General features: G+C 44.9%; 1 protein-coding gene across 2 annotated transcripts in view; it reads right to left on the reverse strand.

The window, feature by feature from the left end:
- The window catches only part of KATNAL1 (katanin catalytic subunit A1 like 1), a 63,630-nt gene that overhangs the window by 11,934 nt on the left and 25,297 nt on the right, over positions 1-26,399 (reverse strand). For both annotated transcript variants that reach the window (XM_053310131.1, XM_053310130.1), the window contains exons 6-9: positions 26,188-26,293; positions 10,567-10,725; positions 9,298-9,424; positions 6,622-6,756 (exon numbers count right to left, since the gene is read on the reverse strand). In XM_053310131.1, coding sequence (XP_053166106.1) covers positions 6,622-6,756; positions 9,298-9,424; positions 10,567-10,725; positions 26,188-26,293 — 527 coding nt within the window. The remainder of the gene's footprint in view (positions 1-6,621; positions 6,757-9,297; positions 9,425-10,566; positions 10,726-26,187; positions 26,294-26,399) is intronic.

Raw genomic sequence — 26,399 nt, forward strand, 5'->3', positions numbered from 1 at the left:
GTTTTGCCCTGCAGCCCTCACACCACTTAAATGACTTTTTCTCCTCAGCCATTTCCAGTCTCAATAGTCAAGTCTGTTCCAAGTCTAAGTCTGAGGATCGCCGATAGCCATTCCGCGTCAAGAGCCCGAGAGTACCAAATGCCGTTCCGAGTCAAAAACCAATCAAAACCATTCGCCAGTCCGTAGTCCAATTCTGGGAAATCAGTCAAAATTATGGATGAACTTTTTAAGAAGAGAGGAACTTTCTGACAACAGAGGCGGCAGACCGAGGTTCAAACACAAAGGCGGTCGGAAAAGAACTGAGGGACTTCGCACCAAGGACACGCCTTATATAGCATGCTTCGGCGTGGGGGCGTGGCCTAGGCGCTTCGACAAGCTCAGGCATGGCTACCGTGTGACTCCTGCACAGGTGCAAAACCCATTCTTATGGGCATCGACAGATCTCGCTCCAGATCTATCCATTTGTTGAAAGGAATTTAAATATTGAAATTTTATTTATTTGTCCATTTATATCCTGCCCTTCCTCCAAGGATCCCAGAGCAGTGTATATGGTTATGCTTATTACTTCTAAGATGACTATTATTTATTTATTTATTTATTTAAAGCATTTAATATACCTCCCACTCCAAAGACTCAGGGCAGTGTACAATGCCATGTAAATAAGGTAACATTAAAAATTACAATCAAAAATTACATTAAAAATTGCAAATTAAATAGATAATGGAAAGGAAATAAAGTAAACTACAGGGCAAATGCCCAGCGGAAAAGAAAGGTATTCAGTAAGGATTTAAAGACTGGTAAAGTGGGGGCTAGACAACTCTGAAGGGGAAGAGAATTCCAAGGAAGTGGGGGAGCAACCGAAAAAGCCCTTTCGCAGGTCCTAGAACTTCGAACCTCTCGAAAATCAGGGACCAACAAAAGGGCCATCTGAAATTATCTAACAGGAGGGGATGTAACTGGATGGGAGAGGCGATTCTGTAGGTAAACAGGCACCAAGTCTTTTGCCATTTTGAAGGTAAGAACCAGGCTTTTGAATTGAATTTGGAAGTGCAGCAACTGCAGGAGAGGTGTTACCCTATCATATCTTTTGGCACCCATAAGTAGGCGAGCCGCTGGATTCTGGACCCGCTGAAGCTTCCAGGTTGTCTTCAAAGGTAGCCCTAGGTAAAGCATGTTACAGTAATCTAAGCGAGAGATGACAAGGGCATGAGTCACTGTCGTTAGTGCCTGCAGATCAAGATAAGGGTGTAATTGGCAAACCAGATGAAGCTGGGCAAATGCACTTCTAGCCACAGCCTCCACCTGTTGTTCAAGCAGGAGGTGTGAGTCTAAAAGAACCCCCAAGTCACAGACAAGCTCCTTTGGGGGCAGCACCACCCCATCCAAAAAAAGGTTTGGATCCAACTGTTGGCCAGTACAAGGGCTGAATAAGAGCAATTCAGTCTTAGTGGGGTTAAGTCTGAGCTTATTTTGAGTCATCCAGATCTTAACAGCTTCCAGACATAAAGCAAGCACAGAAAGAGCATCCCCAGCATGGTCTGGGATGGCATTATACATCTGAGTATCATCAGCGTATTGATGGAATCTCACCCCAAACTGGCAAATGACCTGACCCAGTGGCTTCATATCAATGTTAAAAAGGATAGGAGCAAGAACTGAACCTTGGGGAACTCCATAAAGAAGTGGCCATGGGTCAGAACACCTGTCCTCAATGCCCATTAAGGTACGAACGGAACCACTGTAAAATAGTGCCCCCGATACCCAACCCACACAGGCGGTCAAGAAGGATTGCATGATCAATAGTGTCAAAAGCCACTGAGAGATCTAAAAGGACCAAGAGAGGGACACTACCCTCATCAAGGTCCCGAAGAAGGTCATCTACCAGAGCGACTAGTGCTGTCTCTGTGCTATGCCGAGGCCTGAAACCTGACTGATAAGAACGAAGGTAATTGGTTTCCTCCAAAACCCTCTCGAGCTGGACACATACAACCCTCTCCAACACTTTCGCTAAAAAAGGGAGGTTGGAAATCAGCCTATAGTTGTCAAAGAACTCAGGGTCCAGGGAGGGTTTCTTCAAGTGAGGACGAACTACCGCCTCTTTAAGGGCTGCTGGCACGAAATCTTCACGTAACGAGGAGTTAACCAACTCCCACTGCCAAGAATTTACATTCCCACCCGCTGTTCTAACCATCCAAGAAAGGCAAGGGTCCAAGCAACATGTTGCAGCACCCATACCCAAAATAATTGTATCCTTATCTTTGACAAACTCAAAGGTGTCCCATGTAATGCCTTTATTTATATACCATTTTTCAACAAAAGTTCCCAAAGCAGTTTGGGAATAGAGAACATAGAGAAACAAGTTATTCTAGTAATAACTAAACTGCCTACTTTCCTTTTACTATTCCTACAACTGTACCAAATTTGGTGCAAATCTGTCCCCACTTGCAACTCAAAAGTTCACCTGCCCGCCATCTTGAATCAGGGTGAATGACATCATCACAAGCTACGCTCTTGAGCCAACCCTATGTGTCCTTATACCTGTAGCAAATTTCGTTCAAATTGGTTAAGTGGTTCACAAGTTAGCCCAATTGCACCTCAAATCTTCACGAGTCTGCCATCTTGGATCAATGTGGATGACATTACAAACTACACCACTGAGGTGTCCCTATGTGTCACTCACTACTACTGTACCAAATTTAACAATCAATCAATCAATGTTCATGCGTCTGCCATCTTGAACCGGAGTGTTCAGCACAAACTACACTGTTGAGGTGTCGCTACAGTGAGGGAAATAAGTATTTGATCCCCTGCTGATTTTGTCCGTTTGCCCTCTGACACAGAAATGACCAGGCTATAATTGGAATGGTAGGTTTATTGTAGCTGTGAGAGACAGAATAACAACAAACAAACCCTCAAAAGCCCAGTGCCCAAAAGTCAGCGATGGATTTGCATTGTAGTGAGGGAAATAAGTATTCGATCCCTTCACAAAAGATGTCTTAGTACTTGGTGGCAAAACCCTTGTTGGCAATCACAGAGGTCAGACGTTTCTTGTAGTTGGCCACCAGGTTTGCACACAACCCAGGAGGGATGTTGTCCCACTCCTCTTTGCAGATCCTCTCCAAGTCAGAAAGGTTTCGAGGCTGATGTTTGGCAACCCGAACCTTCAGCTCCCTCCACAGATTTTCTATGGGATTAAGGTCTGGAGACTGGCTGGGCCACTCCAGGACCTTCATGTGCTTCTTCTTGAGCCACTCCTTTGTTGCCTTGGCTGTGTGTTTTGGGTCATTGTCATGCTGGAATACCCATCCACGACCCATTCTCAATGCCCTGGCTGAGGGAAGGAGGTGCTCACCCAAGATCTGACGGTACATGGTCCCGTCCATCGTCCCTTCGATGTGGTGAAGGTGTCCTGTCCCCTTAGCAGAAAAACACCCCCAAAGCATAATGTGTCCACCTCCACGTTTGACGGTGGGGATGGTGTTCTTGGGCTCATAGGCAGCATTCCTCCTCCTCCACACACGGCGAGTTGAGTTGATGCCAAAGAGCTCGATTTTGGTCTCATCTGACCACAACACTTTCGCCCAGTTCTCCTCTGGATCATTCAGATGTGCATTGGCAAACTGCAGATGGGCCTGTACATTGTACTTGAGCAGGGGGACCTTGCGGGCACTGCAAGATTTCAGTCCTTCACGGCATAGTGTGTTACCAACTGTTTTCTTGGTGACTATGGTTCCAGCTGCCCTGAGATCATTGACAAGTTCCCCCCGTGTAGTTCTGGGCTGCTTTGTCACCATTCTCATGATCATTGCAACTCCACGAGGTGAGATCTTGCATGGAGCCCCAGACCGAGGGAGATTGACAGTTATTTTGTGTTTCTTCCATTTGCGAGTTATCGTGCCAACTGTAGTCACCTTCTCACCAAGCTGCTTGGCAATAGTCTTGTAGCCCAGTCCAGCCTTGTGCAGGTCTACAACCTTGTCCCTGACATCCTTCGACAGCTCTTTGGTCTTGGGCATGGTGGTGAGTTTGGAAGCTGAGTGATTGCTTGCTTCTATGGACAGGTGTCTTTTATACAGGTACTGTAACAAGCTGGGATTAGGAGCACTCCCTTACAGAGGGTGTTCCTCATCTCAGCTCATTACCTGCATATAGTGAAAAGACACTTGGGAGCCTGAAATCTTGCTGGTTGATAGGGGATCGAATACTTATTTCCCTCACTACAATGCAAATCCATCGCTGACTTTTGGGCACTGGGCTTTTGAGGGTTTGTTTGTTGTTATTCTGTCTCTCACAGCTACAATAAACCTACCATTCCAATTATAGCCTGGTCATTTCTGTGTCAGAGGGCAAACGGACAAAATCAGCAGGGGATCAAATACTTATTTCCCTCACTGTATGTGACCCTACAATTGTACCAGATTTGGTTCATATTAGTCCAGGCATTGTGAAGTTGATAGTGGGGGAGTGGGGGATGACACATACACAGAATGATGGGTGATCTCATAAGCCTACTGGAAGGTAGGCTAATAAAAACAAATATGTTATATTTATCCTCACGACAACCCTGTGAAGTAGGCTAGGTGAAGAGATAAGTGACTGGCCCAGAGTCACGCAGTGACTGTAAAGGCTGAATGGAGATTTGAATTCAGGTCTTCCCAGTCCTAGTCCAACACCCTTTACCATGCACAAGCTAAGAATTATGGGAGAAGTTATAAGTCAGTGTAGATCACATGCGGAAGGTCCAGTCCTTGTCATTTCAGGTTAAAGGGATCAGGTAGCACATGAGGAGAAAGACCTTTACCTGAGACCTTGAAAAGCCACTACCAGTCAGAGTAGACAGTACAAAGTAGACAACACCTGCTAGTTGGCCCAGGTGTCTGGATCAGTGTGAGGCAGCTGCATATGTTCAGTTAGCTACTTGCCTTTTTGCCTGAGTTCTGACCAATATGGAAGTTACCACATGCTTGTTCCATCAGGAAGACAGCCAAGTAAAAGTTACTATCTTGATTTTATTGCATCTATGATGCTCTTATACTAAATGCAGCAACAAGCAGTTCTTTCACAGATCAGTCTAGTTTGAGTCAAAAGTGTCAGACTGAGGCAGCCGCCACATCTGAGCCTTAAAACAGTTCTTGCTTCAATCAATTTGTAATGAAACTAACAAACCTACATTAGCCAGAATGCACTGGCATTACATATGCCTGTCTGCCACTTTCTCCTTTGCTTCAACGATGAGCAGATGTTCAGATAAAGTGCTTAAAGGGACTTTAAACTTCACATACAAAAGCACACCTACTAGCCATAAAGTCAGGCCTCCCATCCTAGGCTGAAAACACAATACATAACACAGAGCTGCCATTCAAAATGGGATTGATGCATCGAGCACTTCCTCCCTTCCCTCAAATATTTAGCATCACTTACTCCCTGTCATGAAGATGACACGTGGCTAATTTCCCCACTCCAAACTAGTAGCCACCAATGATGTGGAGTAGGGGAAAGGGAACTCATATTAATGTCATCATGGAGCTGGTCTAGCATAATGGCAAAAACTGAGCTATGATTAGTATCTCCCTGGTTCCAATCTTGCCTCTGGCCATGAACTCACTAGGGGATGAACTCACTAGGGGCCGAGTATAGCTGCGTGCCCTGCCTCTGCCATTCAGTTGGCCGATGCACATGTACAGTGACCAAAAACTTGTCATGCTGATTCCTCAAATGGCCACCGTGCAGGTGCATTGGCCAGCTGTGCAGTGGTGGAAGGGCACACAGCTGGTTGGCCGCATGGGATGCCGAGTAGCGGGGCCTTCTGCTCTACCCTCTCTCCAGCCAGCCTCCCCTGCTCAACACGAGGACGCCATTCTCACCAGCACAGAGCCACATGTGTGTCTCTCCCTCTAACCTTGAGATTTTGCAAGCTGCAAGAGTCAGTCTATACAGTTATGAAAAAACGTCTTCCTCCACTATACTCAATCTCAACTGTCACACTATATATTTTGTTATCCTGTCGGCTTGAGTAGGGAAGTAACTGCATCAAAAAAAGATACAACTGTACAAACCTAAAAATAATAAAGAATCTTGGAATTAATAGCATATATGACCAACAGTCAAGGATGGCAATATGCAATGAGGCATCCTCAGGCAAGCTAACGATCAGCAGGCTACAATCTGAAGGCCTGGAAGTCTAGCCATAAAGGCCCGGCAGGAGTTGATTTATAACATGGCAAGCCTTGGGAGTGAAAATTCACGGATCCACTTTTCTGCATGCTTCAGCAAGGGCACAGAAGTGCATTGGCAATATTTCTCCCAGGTGTCTAAAGGCTGCCTTGGATGTTCACTCAAGGATTGCCTCTTAAACTTTCAAAATAATTCCAGCTCATTAAAATGAATGTGCTTAAAAAAAAAAAAGATTCACTGGGTCTGCAGTAAAATACTGCATCTCTTCCATTCCGTCACTCAAGCTTTTTTTTTTTTTTTTTTTAAGAGAACACACTTTATTAACCCCTGAAAAGGCAACATTTGTAACAGAAATGTCAACAGAAGCCTTAACAGTCCCATAGGGAAGCTTTAAATAACAAGGGCAAGAAAAGTGCATGTAGAAGGAAGCAGTTACAGGAGCCCCACCTGTTGGCAATGGTATATAAATTCTTTTCTCCAGTCTCCTTCTCAAAGCTTCGTCAATGTCCCAAGGAAAATTTGTAGCAGCCAGCACCATCACCATTCTGGAAGGGTCATCATTCTCAAGAGCTCCACCTACTCCTGCATGAACAAAGGGCTACAGCTGTACAGTGACGCATGTCCATTCTGTTCGCTTAAAATTATATATTTTACATAGAATTAAAGACATTGGTTGCCATGACGTGCAACTCTTAGGGACCGGGAGTGACCTGAGAAGCCACTGCTGTGGAGACAGAAGCAGCAGCGCCACTGTAGAGAATGGGCAGCAGCACTACCCGTGTTACCACACTTTCCCCATGCACAGCAACGGGAAGAAATGTGATAATGCTAGTAGTGCCACTGCCCGCTCTCTACAGCAGTGTCACTGCTTCCATCTCTGCAGCAATGGCTCTGCAAGTCACTCCATGTGCCTATGCATTATGCCCGCCATTGTCATCTGTCCCTCTTGGGTGAAAGGGAAGTTCTGGTCACCGTTTCTCAGAAAGAATATTACAGAACTGGGGGAAAGTGAAGAAGAGGGCAACCAAAATGATCAGAGCAGCTTCCTTATGAAATAAGGCTAAAACATTTATTTATTTTATTATATTTTTATACTGCCAAATTATAAAATCTCATGGTGGCTTACAGCAGTGGCAATTTACAGCATTTGGGGCTTTTTAGTTTAAAAAGACTGTGACTAAGGCAAGGCATGATAGAGATAAAATTGTGCATGGTGTAGAGAAAGTGGATAAAGAAAGCTTTTCTCCTTCTCTCAGCACTAGAACCAGGGGTCATCCCATAAAACTGAGGCTAAATAATTTACGACAGACAAAAGGAAGTACTTTTTCACACAGCACATAATTAAGCTATGGAATTCTCAGCTTTAGATGTGGTGATTGCCATCAACTTGGAGAGTTTTAGAAGGGACTTAGACAAATCCATGGACAACAGGTCTATCAATGGGTACTAGTCTTAATGGCCATAGGCTACCCCCAAGTTCAGAAGTATAACAGTTGCAAGGGAGCAAAAGCAGGTGAGAGAGAGCATGTCAGTATCTCCTGCCTATGGACTTCCCAGAGGCAACAGGTGGGCCACTCTAGGAAAGAGGATTCTGGACTGGACTGGCCTTGGGCCCAATTCAGCAAGGCTCATCTTAGTTCTTATGAAACATAACCCTAGCTTCCAGCAGCAAAAGAGTTTGTTAGAGAAGGGGAAGCAGGGGAGAATAATGAAATATGAAAGACCAACCCCAGGTACATATTTGCTAGATATCCAACAAGGAGAGAGAATCAGTTGTAGAGTTGTCAGTTGTGGAGTTATTGGTTTCTATCTGAAGTCCCACATACCTATCTCAGAACAAGGAATGCTGCTTCGACTTTCTGTGGTTAACTGGAAAGGCAGGATCTAAGCAAGAAGGAATTCACCTCTCTCATCACAGGTGAAGAAGGAAACTGCCTGGTTGGTGGGGGAATACTAATCTCTTTTCTCCTGTCAAAGCTCATGAACCTTTCTTGCTATGCTTTCTACTGTATGTGTATGATTCCTCAGAAACACACAGGAGGGCTTCATAGCTTTTCTGTAACTTCCAATGTTAAAACTTTCCTGCCCAAGGCAGGGGAAGGGGACTTGAAGAACAAGAAGCAAAAAAAGGGTTTTACCTGTCATTATAACCATTTTGTAGATAGAAAGGCACAGAATGTTAGAATGAGTGAATGTTGCAAGGTGGTAGTTAATCTTCATGAACTACCCAAGCAGGAATCAAAAGGTCAAGATACAAGTAAATGTCAAGGCTTGCTGCGAAAATATTCTGGAGTTTTAACAGATGTTTTATAATAAGGATGGAACTAGACATGATGACAGGAGACCCATGATGGAATCTCCTGCAGTAAAAAAAATGGTGAAAGAAAAGGGAGGGAAAGACTGAATAGCAGACACAGGGGAAGGAGGAATTAACCCTTAATCACCTTCTCCACTCTATTTCCCCTACAGGGAAAAGCTTACAGATACTCATACAGTACCTACAGTGCTAACAGCAGGATGGAGAGAGGTCTCCTATTTATATCCTGCACCTTATCAGAGAAATTGTGTGTGGCAGGGATTCTCAAACTTGGGTTCTCAGATATTTCTAGACTATAATTTGCATCATTTGTTGCAGCCATGATTAAATGCCATCGTGATAATGAGGGGATGAGAGGAGTTATAGCCCAGCAAAATCTGGGGACTCAAGTTTGAGAACCCCTCGTGTTGTGGGGGGATGGTTAGCCCTCCACCAGGATCTTCAAAGCAGCTGTGTGGGACTGCTAGGTACTTTAAGAAAAAGAAGATTCTGAATCTCCCACATGTTGTTTACTTTGGCCTCCCACCTGCCCATTTGAAGAGGGTTTTTTTTTTAAAAAAAAGAAAAATGAGCACACCATTTCAGTGAAAAAGTTGTGTACATCATTTCCTTGTTTTTAACTAAAAGAACATTCTAAACATTAAAAATACATATCAACAAGTCAGACAGATTACGGTATGAACATTTGGGTACATTTTCTCAAAGATGTTACTTTTCAGATGAGTGAACTCATACTCCGAAAGAAGTCTCAAATTTACAAAACTGAAAGGGAAACTCCAATGCAGATATCAAACAGCACTCATTACCATCCATCTGAACAAGCAGCTCAGACTTGACTCGGCGACTTGCCTCATGTTCATCAGAGGTGCCTCTGCGACTACAGATAGAGTCTATTTCATCAATGAAAATGGTTGTAGGTGCATAAAATCTGGCCTTCAAACAAAGACAACAATTACTTACACAGAAGAAGCCAAAACTCCACCACATGCAAGAGCCCATATTCTTACAGCCATGTCAGCCAAAGATGTATGTGATGTCAAAGTTGCCAAAGTGATGTCAAAGTTGCCTTATAACAATCTTTTTAGAAGCACTAGCTATATAGTTAATACTACATCAAAGTCAGGTTTCAATAATCTTTTAGGGAACTTATTATGATTGCAGAGAGACAAATGACACCTCAAATTAAAGTATAACACATACACACTTGTAGAAAAATAGTGTGTTGATTTACCCCCAAAATCAAGCAAAAATCAACAAAAGGAGGAGGAAATAAAGCAAACATAGGGAGACATTTCTGAAACTTTCATAGCGGGAAGCTCTCTAGGAGAGCTCTGCTTTCAATAGTATGAAATGAGTTCTCCCTAGCCATTGGTTCAGCTGCTAGAGAGGACAGCTGAGAGGATGGCTCACTGTTACTGTTCTAAGAAAAGCAGGCAGAAGCAACAGGGTCAAATAGACATATCACATATCATTATGGAGTCCACAGTCACATACATCACTAGATCTTTAATCAGTCCCTCTGCAATATGGGTACTAAAGTTCACAGGACTGTTATGATGAGTTTTTAAGATGAGTTTATGATGAGTTGTAATGAAAGCTTGTAAGATTTATAAGCTTCACAAAGGAAGTACTCTGTACACTGGAAGTGCTACAGAAAATGAGAGGGGGAAATTCCAAAATATAAAATGAATTAAAATCAGAAGACAGGAGCAGCAAGAAATATGAAGGCCTTGGTTCTGAGAAAAGCAAACATTTAACAAAGCACTAAGAAAGTTTAGATCATCTGAAAATCCCATCTTCTTCTATGTAAAGAACAAAAGTAGAAAACTGGGATTTTCTGTGATTGGATGCCATGTCAAATTAGAGAACAGATGCAGGAAACTTCCTCCTGCTGCTGTGTGAAAGGGGCACAGAGCACATGAACCCAAATGAATGCATGGGACCTGGATCAAACCATGGTTGCAGATGACATGAAAACAGGTTCAATTAATGTTGCATAGCAACCAATATGTTGGAAGGACTTAGGTATCTACCATATAAAGAGTCTGTGATACTTGAGCATTCGTGACACTTACCATTTCAAATAACAAGCGAACTAGTTTTTCAGACTCGCCTCGGTATTTTGACGTCAGGGTAGATGATGAAATGTTGAAGAAGGTTGTGCCACATTCGGTAGCAACAGCCTTTGCTAGCATCGTTTTGCCAGTTCCAGGAGGGCCAACCATCAGTACTCCCTAAAATATATGCAGACAACTGAATAAACACAAACAGCCCAGTGCATACTCGTAATGGCGCAATAACATTAAATCAATCAGGTCTAGGCATAGCCCAGAATTTTAGCTGCTCAAAACCCAGCCATGCCATATGTCAGAGTCTGAGCACTTTTGGTTTTGTGAAGGCATTCTTTCATTTCATTAAGGTAAGGCTAACTATTGCTAGACACCTAAAAGGCAAGATAAAGCAAGAGGGCAATTACCTCCTTTAGGTCAGCACTCCTATACTAACCGTTGCAGAAATATTTAGTCTGAATAGCCTTTTTGTGTATGTTATCCCACCTCCCACCACAGAGTTAATAGGTTACTTTATGAAGAAACTGCTTGCATTAAAATAAATAGATGATCGCACGCTGTTATGTTTGTAGCAGGTCAATCAACTCTGATTTAAGTTACTTTTCTCCAATACAAAGGTCCCCTCTACTTTATGAATTAGGGCAAAACAACTTTGCAATGTGAATTGGTTTCAGCTCTTGGACTGTGGCTTGTAGCTTATATTCACTGGCCACTATGCACAGAATTAGATATTGGAAAATTCCAGGAAAACCGTGTTTGTTCTGTGAATCCTATGCACAGAAGCAAGTGCCAGCAAATGATTTTCAAGCACTTTCCCCTACAGTTACAACTAATGACCAGTCCAATGATCACTTAGGATGCAATAAAAGAACAAGTGAACATTTCAGTATGTCACAAAGGAATAAAAAATATTTCAAATTTATTTGGGATTTTTTTAAAAAAAAGATCATCTGTTCTAACAGGATAGTTAGTTTCTGAGATGTACAACTCTTCTTCAGGCAAAGAAAAATCTGCAATAGTTCTTTGCCTGCCAATAAAATAATGAGGAGGAGGATGAAGATAAATCAGCTGAAATTATAAGGATACTTCCTCTTTAGGACCACAAAGCAATCATGTGTTCAAAGAATCTCTGAGATTTCAGGGATCAATATAAGAGACAGGTATAATGGTGCAGCAGGAAGCAACCTGCCTAGAGAGCAGGAGGCTGTTGGTTAGAATCCCCGCTGATGTGTTTCCCAGAGTATGGGAAACTCCTATATCGGGCAGCAGCAATATAGGAAGGTGCTGAAAGGCATCATCATCTCATACTGCGCAGGAGATGGCAATGGTAAGCCCCACCTGGATTCTACCAAAGACAACCACAGGGCTCTGTGGTCGCCAGGAGTCAACACTGACTCGACGGCACAATTTTTCCTTTCCTTTATTATAACATTTACCTTCCTGGAGGTAAGGACAAGGAATTATCAACACCTAAAAGTTAAACAGAAAAAGAACTTCATATCAGCAAGTGCTATCCAAGACAAATATGACCTTGATCACCACTTGCTCTTCCATTCTAAGACCCAGGCGCAGAGGGAGGATGGTGGTGGCCATGGCCTGAACACTGGCCGCACAAGACACAGGGGTGTGGTCTCCCTCCGAAGCAGGATCGTGCGGCCCCCTTTGGAATGGAGATCGGCCCGCGCTGCGTTGGGCAGCATGGCCCGGAGCAACTCTCCCTGCCTTTAAAGCTTTAAATGGAGCCATGATTTTAAAAGCAGGGAGAGTCACTCCGGCCACGCTGTCAACACAGCACAGGTCAATTTGGGTCGTGCAGCCCCATTTGAGAGTAAAATAATGCCCCCCACGTCTGACGTCAGATGCGGAGGGCATGTCTGGGGCCGCGAGGCGCAGCGGCCCGGGTTCTTTGAACCAGTTCACCCAACGGTGGCTCCACCCCTGCTAAGACCTACATCCAGCTTCACGACTTCTGCTCCCCTCTCAATCCGGCATCACCAGAAGCCAGAACTCTGCCCCTACCAAGCTTACCCCATGGTCCTCAACCCTTACAGATGACAAGCTAATGTCTATCCCTACTAACTGGGCAAAGAAGAATCTCTTAAAGTGGTGGCCCTCTTATAGTTAACAGAAGGATAACTATCCAACCCATCATTGTGTCCCTCTGGCGACTGCTGCTGGTGTCTCCCCTGAATTTCATGATTTTAAGTAGGGCACCCTTTGGGACAGGGAGCCTTGTTCTCTTTCATTTTGCTATGTAAACTGTTTTGTGGACTTTTTTAGAAAAATGAAAAGCAGTCTGTAGACATTCAGAAGCAGAAGACGAATGCTTCCACCTTCATCTGTTTCTGCCCTCTTCTTCCCAACACCTGTTTAGGATGCTGGGAAGATGGCAAAGAGCTGGGGAAAAGGACAACAGAATCCATATGTTTCTTTTCATTCTCTTATTCACATAGCTCAGTTGCTGACAACAGATATTTGGACCTTTTCAAGAGTCACACGGAGCACATAAACCAGAGTTTGGGCATTCCTGAGTGGAGGAGTGTGTGTCTTTCTTACTGCCTGGCTCGTATTCTCCTAGAAAAGCATAGCAATAATCTAAGATCTTCCCTGCAAGGACAGCGCTTGACATCATATTCTCCCATCAAGCATTTAGCTGTTTTTGCATATCTTGCATTCCACTGCAAACATAAGATCAGATTACAAGCTAACACAAGACATTTCCGAGGCCACATTGTATTTTCTGGGTAATCAAATTAGCCAAAATTAGAACTATACATCATAATGGACTTTATGCAATTAATATCTTATATAAAGCACCATCACAATAAAATAACCAGTTAAAAGCTATCCACACTGCAAATTAAAATTTGTTTATTCCTTAGGGGGGGAAATTGCTTTGAAGGAGTGATGTGGGGAAGACTTATAAAAACAAATCAACCGAAAATGCAATTATTCAAAAATTGGTTTCTACCCCAATTCTTTGGGCATAATGGGATCACTGTGTCTATGTTTTCCATTAACTCTTACTACCTCTATAGCTATTTAAAGACATTTCCAATGCAGACTCCAATGTACATTTATGGGTAATTAAATCACAACTGTTCATATTCTCTCTACATAGAATTTAAATGGCACTTATGTTGCTGAAATTATGCTGCAATCAAATGTTTAAAAAACCCACTAGAGAGATAGAAGGACTTGTATTATTATTAACATGCACATTTATACTCTGACTTTACACATATCCGCACAAAGTGACTAACAAAAATTAAAGTCATAATACACTAAAATACATAAAAGCATGACATAACAAAGTGAAAGCTATGGTAAAAGCAGAACAACAAAATAATAATCATGTTTAAAGCTTTTCGGTTCAAACAAGAAAGGCTTTAAGGCCCATTTAAAAGCAGGTGCAAGACAAATGACAAATATTCACGGGAAACAAATTCCAAAGCTGCAACACCACCACCAAAAAGGCCATCTCTGATACCTGCCAACTGAATCCAAGGCAGCACTGGATCAGAGAGCAAGGCCTACAAGGCTCACTTCAGGATTGGGTGGCCTCAAGAGTCTAACTAGCCTGTCCATATCTTCAGGCTGAATAGCAAGCATAACCACTGGATTTAATTATCCACAAGGTCATGAAATGCCTGACAAATGGGTTCTGGCTCACAGAACTTTATGCTACAGCAGTGGTTCCAATCTGGGTTCCTCCAGATGTTGTTGAACTACAACTCCCATCACCCCCAACTACAATAAATTGTAGCTGGAAATGTTGGGAGTTGTAGTTCAGCAACATCTGGAGGAACCCAGGTTGTGCTACAGTATACTTGTTAGCCTATAAAGTGCCACAACCCACATTGCTACTCCGCTACAACCTTGCTGCTTTCAATGGCTGATTGATTGATTAAGTGCCCTCAAGTCGACGTTGACTCTTAGCAATCACATACATAGATTCTCTCCAGGATTATCTGTCTTCAACTTGGCCTTTAATGTCTCTCAGTGGTGCATTTATTGCTGTCGTAATAGAGTCCATCCACCTTGCTGCTGGTCGCCCTCGTCTTCTATTTCCTTCAACTTTCCCCAGCATTATGGACTTCTCAAGGGAGCTGGATCTTCCCATAAGGTGTCCAAAGTATGATAGTTTGAGCCTGGTCATTCAAGTGAAAATTCTGGATTGATTTCTTCTATGATCCATTTGTTTGTTTTCCTGGCTGTCCCTGGTATCTTCAAAAGTGTTCTCCAGCACCAAAGTTCAAAAGGGTCAGTGCTTTTTCTGTCTTGCTTGTTCAAAGTCCAGCTTTCGCATCCATAGAGTGTCCATTGCATGGCTACTTCTCTGATATGCCAGAGAAGATAAACCCAGACTGCAGGGTCAAGGCAGACAAGATGCAGGAGATCAATACTCTGATCTCTTGACCTTTATATTTTTACTTAAAGAGCTGCTGCGAGGGATCCCAAATTGGATTAGGGCAATGGCACTGGGCACGTTTAACCCCTCCTCCCCTTCATGTAAATGCACCCTCTAGAAGTCTAGATGCTATTTGCTCAGTGAAGAAAATATGTATGTTTTCTTATAGCAGCTTGGGGCATGGTTTAGACCGAGGAAATGGCATGAAGAAAAGGAGTTTAAATTCTGCTCCCCCAATGCCGCTGCCCCAATCCAATTCAGGGAGTCAATGGCTGCTTTTAAGTTATTAAAATAATGGGCGACCTGATCACACATCTCTTGTATCCTAGATCTTTTGGTCCTAAAAGGCATAGATATACAGGAACACAAATCCTAACCTCTATGTTACACTGCTCCACCCTAAGCGGCCTAATTTTTCAGAGCTAAACAGATTAGAAAGGTGGGTATGTAACACCTGACTCCTTCTCTCTATGAGAATTATCAGTCCCATGATGAATGGCTAGTTAAAATGCTTTGCACAAAATTGTCCTGTCTTTGGCTCTGTCAAATCTAGAGTTTTCCACTCGGAAGCTCAAGCGCACTGCAGGGGGCAGACGTTTTGATGGAATCACAGCAGGATTATTTCTTGCTGATGTAACAATAGCTAGTTGAACAGTGGGAAGCACAACGAGAGTCTGGCCTTTCTTGACTCAAAGAACACTTCAAAGGCAGCAAAAGAAGCAACTCTCTGATGTCCAGAAAATGATAACTCAAAAAATATCCACCCATGCTTGTGCTCAACTGGAAGAGAGCTGTCTTTTTCACACTGCCTATTTTGAAAATAAAAGCAGCTGCCCTGAGAATTTTTCTCAAGGAAGTCTGAACATACAACAGTGAAGCTGGCAGGCCATCCTCTGAATCATTGTCCTCAACCACCAAAACTAAAAACCTGTTAATTTCTGCTGTCTGAGCAATGATGAAACATAATCCTTTCACCCCTGTAGCACAATTAGAGGTCAAGAGAAGGGGAAATGCATATTCCACATTCTTCTTGGTTCTGGGGTTTATTGTTTAAGAATTCTGCACTTAGTTTCACAATTCCCCAAATATATGCCAGGTCCTATCACTGTGCTAGTAAACTCTCTTGGCTAATCATATAACAGGTAGCAGAAATGTCTACCACACATACCCTTTCCTGCTCACCCCTCTCACTTTCCTGGGACTGCAAGGGAGGCAGGAGAGGACAGACAAGATGTAATTTTCATTCCCAGAGCACAAGAACTAGCTGGCAAGTAAGGCTCTACACAAGCTGTTTGTGCACTCCCTGGCTGGGAGGGTTACCTTAAAAATGTAGGTAAGGAGCTCATTACCTGCTTGCCCCCACCCTGCTGCTGTACACACACACACCCCACCCAGCACTCATTTTAAGAACAGCTGCGTGGACTGCAGTGCTGCTTCCTGCAGCTCTGAGTGGCATCGGCATCTGGAGAGATTCATCCAGACAGTCTAAGAACTGATACAAAATAGCATGAAAAGATTTTGGGTTTGCTGTGCCTTTGGCTCATCTTATTTACTGAATTGTTTTATCTGGAATATCGTGGCCCTAGAGTCTGTTGTATCAAGTCTTTACCTGTAACTGATGATCTGGTAGTGATCCATTGACATCCATTAGAATGGGGTTCTGCGCCTGCGCGGAAGCCTCTCGGTGTCGAGTTCCACAGCTCCTTTAAGGCTCCTGCACCCCGCCCCACATGACCACGTGGCTATTTAAGGTGGGAGGAAGCGCAGGCACCTCGGTTCCTTGGAGACAGCCGAGGCAGTCGTAACATCTGATGTAGCAGGTAGGTTCTACTGTAGAAATAGTACTACTGCAGAGGGGAGGTTCGGGAGGGTCAAATGGATGTCAACAGATCACTACCAGATCATCAGTTACAGGTGAGCAACCTGTTTATCTGGGGCGTGATCCATTGAATCCATTAGAATGGGTGTTTAGTTAGCTCCATAAAGGAGGAGGGAGCAGTAGAATTATTGCAACGCCCTTATGAGAACACCTCTCTCAAAATTTGCCTCCGATGCAGAACGCAAGTCAATAGCATAATGCCTCACAAAGGGCTGTTCAGAAGACCAAGTAGCGGCCTTACAAATGTCATGGAAAGATATGCCAGATAGGTGTGCCGCCGAGCTCCCATAGGCCCTAGTCGAATGTGCTTTAATGGACCTAGGGGGATCAACTTTTTGCAACGTGTAGGCCATTAAGATGGTTTCCACTAGCCAATGAGAGAGCCTTTGATGGGACAAGGCCTGTCCCATTGACTTTCCCTTGTAAGAAATAAAGAGTTTCTTTGTTTTCCTCATCGGTTTGGTTTTTGAGAGGTAATATAACAGAGTCCTGCGGACATCCAAAGAGTGTAAGGCATTTTCTAAAGCAGAAGTAGGGGACTTAAAGAAAGCTGGCAGTACAATGTTCTGGTTGATATGGAAATCTGACACTACCTTTGGTAAGAAGGAGATGTCAGGGCGTAAGAACACTTTGTCTTGGTAAAAACGGGCATATGGCACATCCATGTGTAGAGCTGTAAGTTCGCTCACTCTACAGGCCGTAGTAATAGCTACCAAGAACGCAGTCTTTAGGGGCGTTAACTTTATATTAGCCATCCTAAGAGGTTCGAAAGGAGGCTCTGTTTAAGCTGAAAGGACTAAGGATATGCTGCATGGTTCTATCGGTTGTCGAACAGGAGGATATAGATTAGAGGGACCCTTCAGGAAGCTTTTGCAGGAAGGGTGAGAAAAAACCATTTTGCCATCCCATCCTGGATGTTTAGTGGACAGTGCAGCCAGGTGTACCTTTATAGAGACGTGAGAAAGGTTTGTGGTTTTAAGTGTAGTAAGCTAGAGAAGGATCTGACGTATTGATGCTCTTAATGGACTGAAGCCATGTTTCGCAGCATAGGTGGCGAATCGCTTCCAACTGCCTGCATAATTCTTCCTAGTGTAGGGTTTCCATTCATTTACTCAAGAGCCGATCCTCCACGCAGTGAGTTGTAGGGTTAGGACCCCTGGGTGCAGCACCAGGCCGTCTTTCTGTAGTAACAGGTCTGGATAGGCAGGAAGTCTCTTGTAGGTGTGAGAAGAGAGTTTGAGTAGATGTGGAAACCATACTTGGCGGGGCCACCACGGTGTAATCAGAATGCATTGTGGAGGTTCTTCTAGAATCTTTGCCACTACCCTGCTCACGAAGGGCAATGGCGGGAACATGTAACTCAGGTACAGTGACCAGTCTATCTGGAACACATCCTCAATGGAGGAGGGGTCGCAGACCGCTCTTGAGCAGTAGTGTCTGCACTTTACATTTTGTGCTGTAGCAAATAAGTCTATCTCCGGAGACTCCCAGAGGTTGAATATCGGCCACAAGTAGAGGTTGTTTAGTTCCCACTCATGACGGGTGTCCATCGAGAACATACGGCTTAGGTCATCCGCCAGAACGTTGTCCGTTCCCTTGATGTGTAGGCCTATAGAGGTGATGCTGTTCTTGATGCACTAATGACAAATCTGAATGCTGAGCCCACAAAGAGATCTAGACACTGTCCCCACTTGACGGTTGATGTAGGCAATTGCAGTGGTGTTGTCCAACTGCAATTGTACTACCCAACCTCTGAGCATCGGGAGGAAGGCCTTCATGGCTTGGAAAACTGCAAGAAGTTCCAGGAAGTTTATGTGAAGCAGCCGCTGGGTCCTTGTCCACAGACCTTGCGCTACTCTTGAATTGCAACTACTTCCCCAACCTCTGAGTGAAGCATCGGTCGTTAACCACACTGATGGGGGCTGTAATCGAAATGGGATCCCCCTTAGTACATTGGTACTCCGAGTCCACCAAGAGAGGCACCTTAGAATTGACAGAGGTATCAACAAGTTGTTTGTGGGATCGTCTCTGTGCGAATGGGAGGAGGACAGGAACCAAAGTTGAAGCTTCCTCATCTTCAGCCGTGTGTAACGAACTGTAGAGTTCCATGAGGCCATCAGACCCAGTAAGCGTTGGATTTGTTGTGCTGGCTGTAGTGGGGAAGTTTGAAATTGATGAACCAGACTTGTAATAGTCTGATAGCAGTCCTCCGGCAAGAAGCCCCATCCCGCATCTGTGTCCAACACTGCCCCATGTAAGATATGGTGGACATTGGGGTCAGATGAGATTTTTTCCAGTTTATCTGGATCCCCAAGTCCTTGAGGAGGTATAACATATACTTTATCTGCGAAAGTAACTCTTCTTTGTCTCGCGATGTCAGGAGCCAGTCATCGAGAAACAGGTATATCTTCAGGCCTTTCGTTCTGAGATGGGCCACTACCACCGCCATGCATTTGGTAAATACACGAAGGGCCATGCAGAGTCCAAAGGGCAGGACTTGGTATTGGTAGATTGAGGTGCCTACGGTGAATCTTAGGTACTTCTGGTAGGAAGGGTGGATTCCTATATGAAAATAAGCATCTTTTAGATCTAACGTCACAAGCCAGCGCTCCTGAAACAGAAGTGGTAGGATGTCTTGTAACGTTGTCATCCGATACTTTTTCACTTGTACGAACTTGTTGAGACATCTCAGGTCCATTATTGGCCGGAGTCCGCCATGCTTCTTCGGGACTTGGAAGTAACGGGAGTAGAACCCCTCCTGCTGGTGGGCCCATTGCACCCATGCTATTGCTTTCTTTTGTAGGAGTTCTTGTGCTTCTTGCAGCAAGGCAGGAGTTGCCTTTGTGAAACGTCGGCCCCGAAATTGTGGTCAAGTCTTGAACTCTATCGCATAGCCTGACGTGACAATCTTCAAGACCCAGCAATCTGATGTTATGTGGCGCCATGCTTACGCATGACTTGCCAATCTGGTGTTGGTGTTGGTTATTGGAGTTAGCACATGGATGTTGTAGGCTGACAATGTCTCCTCCCAGTTGATGTGTGGGGTCAGAAGAAGCAGTTGAACAGATGTTTGGGTGTGAGATGGGCTGTCCTGAATCTCAAAGACGCTGTTTGTTGCCCTCTCCCTGTTTGTTGCGTTGGGCAGAGGGGTATTTGTCCTTTTGTTGTGTGGTCCGTTTTGAAAAGGGTTGATAGGTTTTATGGTAGTCCCTTCTTTCCTGTGGTCTATAGCTCGTACGGGGATGAAATAAATTTATCTGTTTCATCGTATATGATGTGGAGGCAGAGGAAGTTGAGGTGAAAGTTTCCGTGGTGAACTTGGATTTTTTCATCTTTTCCATAGTTGCATCAGTCTCTTCAGAGAATAAGCCTTTGCCATCAAAAGGCAGACCTTCAATCATATCCTTCATATCTTGTTGTAAAGCGGCTTCATATCTTGTTGTAAAGCGGCTGAGTGTAGCCAAGCATGACGTCTTAAAGTAATTGCTGCTGTAATTGATTGAGATTCTGACTCAGCCAAGTGTTTAGCTGTGCTTAGCTGTTGACAGGTCAGATCCCCTACCTTTGCAGAGTCTTCCTGAACTGGGCTTTTAGTTGTTCGAGTGAGAGCGTGTCCAGGTCCTTTTCTAGGTTTTCCCAAAGGCAGTAACTATATTTCGCCATACAGGCCAAATAATTGGCCACTTTAACCGTGAGACAAGAAGTTGAATACAATTTTCTGCCTAATACGTCCAGTTTCCTGCCTTCTTTGTCAGCGGGTGTAGTATGACATCTTCCAGAACGCGAAGTGGTAGCACAGTCAATAACTAAAGAATTGGGTATTGGGTGCTTTAAAAGGTATGTGTTGTCCTGCTCTTGTACTCGGTAGAGACCTTCTAGTCTTTTAGATGTCAGAATGGAAGTGTGAGGAACTACCCATGCACATTGAGCAGCGTTTGAAATAATTGGCAGAAGAGGCAGGGCGACTGGTTGGGCCGATTGAGACCGGGCCATGAAATTATATACTGAGTCATCAATTGTTTTAACTTGAGAGGCCAAGTCCAGGCCTAAGGCTGCAGCCATGTTCTTGACATGGAGATGATAAGCTTTCAGCTCTTCCGTTGGGGAGACATGTGAAGGTGTAGCCACATCCGGCGAGGGATCCGCCTGTATGGTTTCGACGTCAGATTCAAAATCTGAGGACCCATGGTGACTGTCCTCTGTCTCATGCAGCGATGGAGAGTGTGGCTCTGGAGGTATGGGTGTTACCGGCTGATGCAGTGGGCTAGATGGGGTGTATTCCTCCGTTTGTACGGCTTTGGAAGATAGCTGTAGCATGGAAGTTTGTGTATGTGTTGTAGACAATGGCACCCAAGTCTGCGTCGTGATGGAAGAATGCTGTAATGCCACTCCAGTCTGCGTAGCTATGGAAGAATGTTGTTTCAGATTCGGGGCAGAAGGTGCATCACCTGCTGAGAGATTACGAATTGGTAATACATTCATGCGCCAAACCCTGCTTTCATCAAAATCATAGTCCAAGCAGGGAGATGATGTGCGAGGCAAAGCCCTTTCATTTGATGGAGAAACCGCATGGCTAAATCCACAGGTGTGCCATGGTGTAGGAGCAGTAAGCTGGGTTGCAGTTAGTACTTGTGATGCGGAACCCACAAGTTCGGGAGGAGCTTCCTCTTCCGAGCGTGGAAAACCTTTAAAGGTAGATGGTGTGGTAGTATTGGATTCCAGCATGTTCAGAAGAGACTGAGCTGTGCTCGGATCCAATGATTCTCCCTCATTATTGGATAGATTCTTATGTTCAAAGGTGAATGTCATAGGAGCCCTAAAGCGAGGGGTGACCCTAGACATAAGTAGACCGCATTGTATTGGAAGGTTCTCTTGATGCTGTCCCGCTCGATATCGAAGTCAACATCTTTGGTCTCGATTCCGTGTCAGTCGGTGTCGAAGGCTGCGCCATGGAGGTTGATTGTATAGATCAGTGTTTCTCAACCTTTTTGGAGTCAAGGACTGCTAAATTCTTTGTGCAGAGTTTCAAGGACCGCTATATTCTTCATGCGCAGTTTCCCGGACCAGCAGCTAGTAAAGAGGTTTCAAGTTTGTTTATCTATCTATCTATCTATCTATCTATCTATCTATCTGACTTCTATACTGCCCAAAACTTGCATCTCTGGGCAGTTTACAATTAAAATAATATAAGCATTAAAATCATTAAATTTGGAATCTTTTGCAAACATGGAATATTAGGGGTTCTCAACCTTGGGTCCCTCAGTTAAACTCCCATAACCCCCAACCACAATGGCATTTGGCCATTATGGCTGTGGATTATGGGAGCTGAAGTCCACCAACATCTGCGGACCCAGGGTTGGGAACCCCTGAATCTAAAAGACTGGGTGAACAAATTTGTCTCCAGTATGTGCGGGGTGGGGATGGAGGTGCTTGTGATTACTCAATGGAGAGGGGATGTTGGGCCATTAGAAAAATTCAAAAGCTGCATGGGGCCAATGAAAGCAACACACAAGCAAGCTTTTGAATTCCCCAAAATGCTTCATCAGGCTGGCTGTCAAGCAAAGCAAAAAGGAGGTGAGGAGAGGAGAGCTGGGCAAGTTCAGTAGAGCTGGAAGTCTACAGTTTAACCTTCTCATGATGGAGGTGGAGTTTTAGCAGGAGTTGTGTAGTCGCAGAGCCGGATCCAGACGACGTTAGTCAGGACCACCCACTGAAATTAATTTAGTCATCTCTCATTTGTGTCAATGCTGCTTGGTCATGATCACCTGGCTTGATCTGGATCCTGCTCTTAGATGTGCAGTTTGTGAGGCGGACCTAATGAAATCCGCGCAGCTCCTCCAAAACTCCTTAAAAATGGTTACATGGCAGGTGCTGGGAATGGGTTTGGGTTTTTTTAACGGTGAAAGAAAATGTGAAGAAGAGCGATGGAGACCTGGCATTAAAGGGAAGGGGGTGATTCTGAGATGGCGGAGGGCATGGGGCATTGTAGTGGTGGATGCCTCATCTTCCTTGCTGGGGAGACGAGGCACTGTTCAGGGTGGGTGAGGCAATGGTGCACCAGACCGCGCTCAGAAGGTCACCTCGGTCCAAGAGCTGCCGCCACTGTCCTTGTGTACCAGAGTGTAGCAGGTGTTCCCCCATCCTCTCTTACAACGCGTGCTTCTGTGCCCCCCTCCCAACTCCCCTATGTGCGCCAATCACACCAGCATGCCTTTGGGGCCACGCAGCTCACGTGGTCCCACATGCTGCCCGCGCGTACCTGCAAGGTGAGCCAAGGCAGTCCTCCTCCCTCCTCTGCTTAGCCCTCACCGTGGCATGATCCTGGCCAGAGGTTGTCCCCCGCACCCGACGAGTTCATAAAGGGGACCGCCGTCTTCCACTGGCGGTGCAGACCAGGGGGTTATAGGGGTCTGAGGGACCACAACACCCCACCAATGCAAGAGGGAAACAGCGTTTCCTCTCAAGGTGCCTTGGCCGCAACAGGCAGCTGGTTTTAAATCGGTTTGGATCGGACACGAACTGTGCTGGGCATCAAATCCCCAGGATCACTTCATTCCAGTGCCATTTATCCAATGACCCTTTTGCATGAATGCACACAAAATGGTATCTTGCCTCTTCCCCGTACCACGCCGCCTCCCTTCTCCACTTAGCCCTCCTTGGTACGCGTGCTTGCTCCCCCTCCCCCGAGGAAAGTCCACTTGCACTCTCTTTCTGCAAAGCCCAAGCTAAGTCAGCCCTCCTCTCTCTCTCCGCCACTTAGCCCTCACTGCGGCATGATCCCAGCCAGAGGTTCCACCCCCTGGCGAGGTCACAAAGGGGACCTTTTCCTTGATGCCCCCACGCTGCATACAGTTTGAAGCTGTAAAGACAGGGAATAAGATAGCTGTAGGAAGATCTCAGCAGCACGTGGAGGCAAGGCACAAGAAGGGTCCCACGCCTCCGTGATACTCCTCCTCTCCCTCTTCCGTGCCATGTGCAAAATTGAGGAAGTGAGTGCCTTGATTGCAGTTGGGGGGGGGGTTGACTCCCAGTCAGGGACTGGCACTCAACCCTTCGGGGACTGGTAGAGGTCCAGGGACCAGTGGTTGAGAAACTGTGGTGTAGATGCCGACTGTGTCGCTGTCGAAGGTTTCGATACAGAAGCTCTCTTCTTCTTCGACACTGGGCGCGTCGGTGTCGACAGCTTCGATCCAGAGGACGATTGTTTTGACGTCGGACGTGTCGGCGTCGATGGCTTCAAATCAGAGACAAACAGTACATCCTGGGCTGAGCTGGGTGAGGGAGTAGAGCCCAATGTCAATAGCTTTTTGGCCCTTTTGATGGGATCAGTCGCGGCAGCCATTATATCCCACTGCCTTTTCAAGGCATGTGGGGGTCTTTCAGTGGGCTTTGAGGTTTTAGACTGGGTAGCAACCAGGTCCCTCGAGCCATGAGAATGATGGGGTGACTTAGAAGTTGAAGGAGCAGTCAAAACATTATCGTACAGTGAAGCCCTCAAACGTAGTTCCCGATTTCTCCGTGTTTGCTTGGAGAAGGTCTGGCAAATTTTACACGACGTAGTGTTGTGAGCCTCGCCCAAACAGAACAAACAGAGATTATGGGCATCTTGAGAGGGCAATTTTGCTTTACATTTTTCGCAGCGTTTAAAGGTCTTTTTAGACTTTGGGGTATCCTTTTTTTTTTTTAGTCACAAAAATAAGCAGTCCAGTACTCACAAACGTGGTCAGTAAAACAGTCCAATGTTGAAAAGCCGAATATCAGTCAAATCCGTCGTCAGTTAAAAGGCAAGTCCAAAAGCGTAGTCAAAATGCAGTCCGTAGTCAGATATACGTAGAAAAACAGTAGAATTTGAATAGAATAGCTAAGGAACCAGAACGAGGAGCTGCAGAAATCGGTGTACCGATCTCCATGGCGGTCACAAAGGAACTGAGGTGCCTGCGCTTCCTCCCGCCTTATATAGTCATGTGGTAACGTGGGGCGGAGCGCAGGCGCCTTAAAGGAGCTGTGGAACTCGACACCGAGAGGCTTCCGTGCAGGCGCAGAACCCCATTCTAATGGATTCAATGGATCACGCCCCAAATCTGAAGTAGTTTTCTCATTCTTCTCACACATACCCACAAGCACTCTTGCTATTACTAAGATGTTGTGCATAAGCTTCTTATGAGATATACATCCCTGGTCATTTCAAAAAAATCCCAAGCATGTAACACAGGAATTGAGGGGAATGCTTATTTAAAGATTACACTGATTTGACCAAATACTAAGTCTCAGAAATCTGAAATAAAAGGGACAGTTCCACCATAAGTGAGTCATTATCTTTGTAGTTTCTCCAACTTTTAGATTGTAACATAGACTTGTTTGCAATATGAATGGGTATTCAGTTTGTAAGACATTATCTATGCTGTATCTGTTCCACCTCCCTTTTATCTCAGGCTCTCTGTAAACCATGGAGCCATGTGCCAACAAAGCAATAGGAGACAACAGCTCACAACCAGCATATAGATGGCCAAGGTCAACATGCTATTCCTCAGAATAACCAAGCCAATCAACAGTAGCTATAAAGACTAGAAGGCTGGGATCCAGGTGACTTTGTGAGTCTATAGGAGAGAGCCAGCCTAAGCAGAAAATGCTACCCTGATGGGGACAAAGACTGGTGGAAAGAATCCGGCAACAATCCAACCGAATCATCTCAATAAACAGATCATCTGTGTTTAAACCAATGCAAAATGTCAAGTTTAAACCAATGCAAAATGTCAAGTTTAATTGTGTCCCTTAACTTGTGCAGCACTCATTATAGGAAAAAATCGAGCTCTTCACACAATCAGTGAGAAGAGCTCCGGCGCGGCCTGTGGGGAGAGCAGGCTACATTTCCCCTCCCCGCAGATGACCATGCTTGCTTCCCTGGGTGGGCGGATCACCCATCCAGACAACTGGCAGCTGCTCCCTGCAGCTCCAAGGGTCCGGATGCTGGGACGCACTGTCGCATATCACCCCACCCCTAGGTGGGGTGCATTATTGTGATCCCCCTCCCCCCCCGAGTGGACCAGCCACAGCTGCAACCTCAAATGAAGTTAAGGGAGCGCTCACTCCCTTAACCTCAATTTAAAAGGGAGACTACTCAGGCAGATTTGCCGCCCTGTAGTCGCTGGGATTGGTCCCAATCCCAGAAGTTCACACACGTGTGCAAAAACAGGATGGGCTCCCTTAGTCCAGTTTTGCACATATGTGTGAATAGCCTCGATGTATAAATATGCCCTACAATTTTAAACACAGGCAGATCTCTGTACCCACAATTACACACATACAAATAGCAGACAGAGAGTAGCTCTAAACTCACCTTCCAAGGTCGGCGGATCCCTTTGAAAAAATCTGGCATCCACATTGGAAGAACTACTGCTTCCCTTAATAATTTCTTGGCTTCTTCCAGATCTGCTATATCATCCCTGTGAAATCAACTCAGATTTAGAAGGCTAATGCTCATTTTTAAAATGCGAGTACAATATTTTATTTTCCTTGTATTATCATCAAGCTGGAATGTCTTTATTGAGT

The sequence above is a fragment of the Hemicordylus capensis genome, chromosome 3 (assembly GCF_027244095.1).
Source record: "Hemicordylus capensis ecotype Gifberg chromosome 3, rHemCap1.1.pri, whole genome shotgun sequence".
NCBI lineage: Eukaryota > Metazoa > Chordata > Lepidosauria > Squamata > Cordylidae > Hemicordylus > Hemicordylus capensis.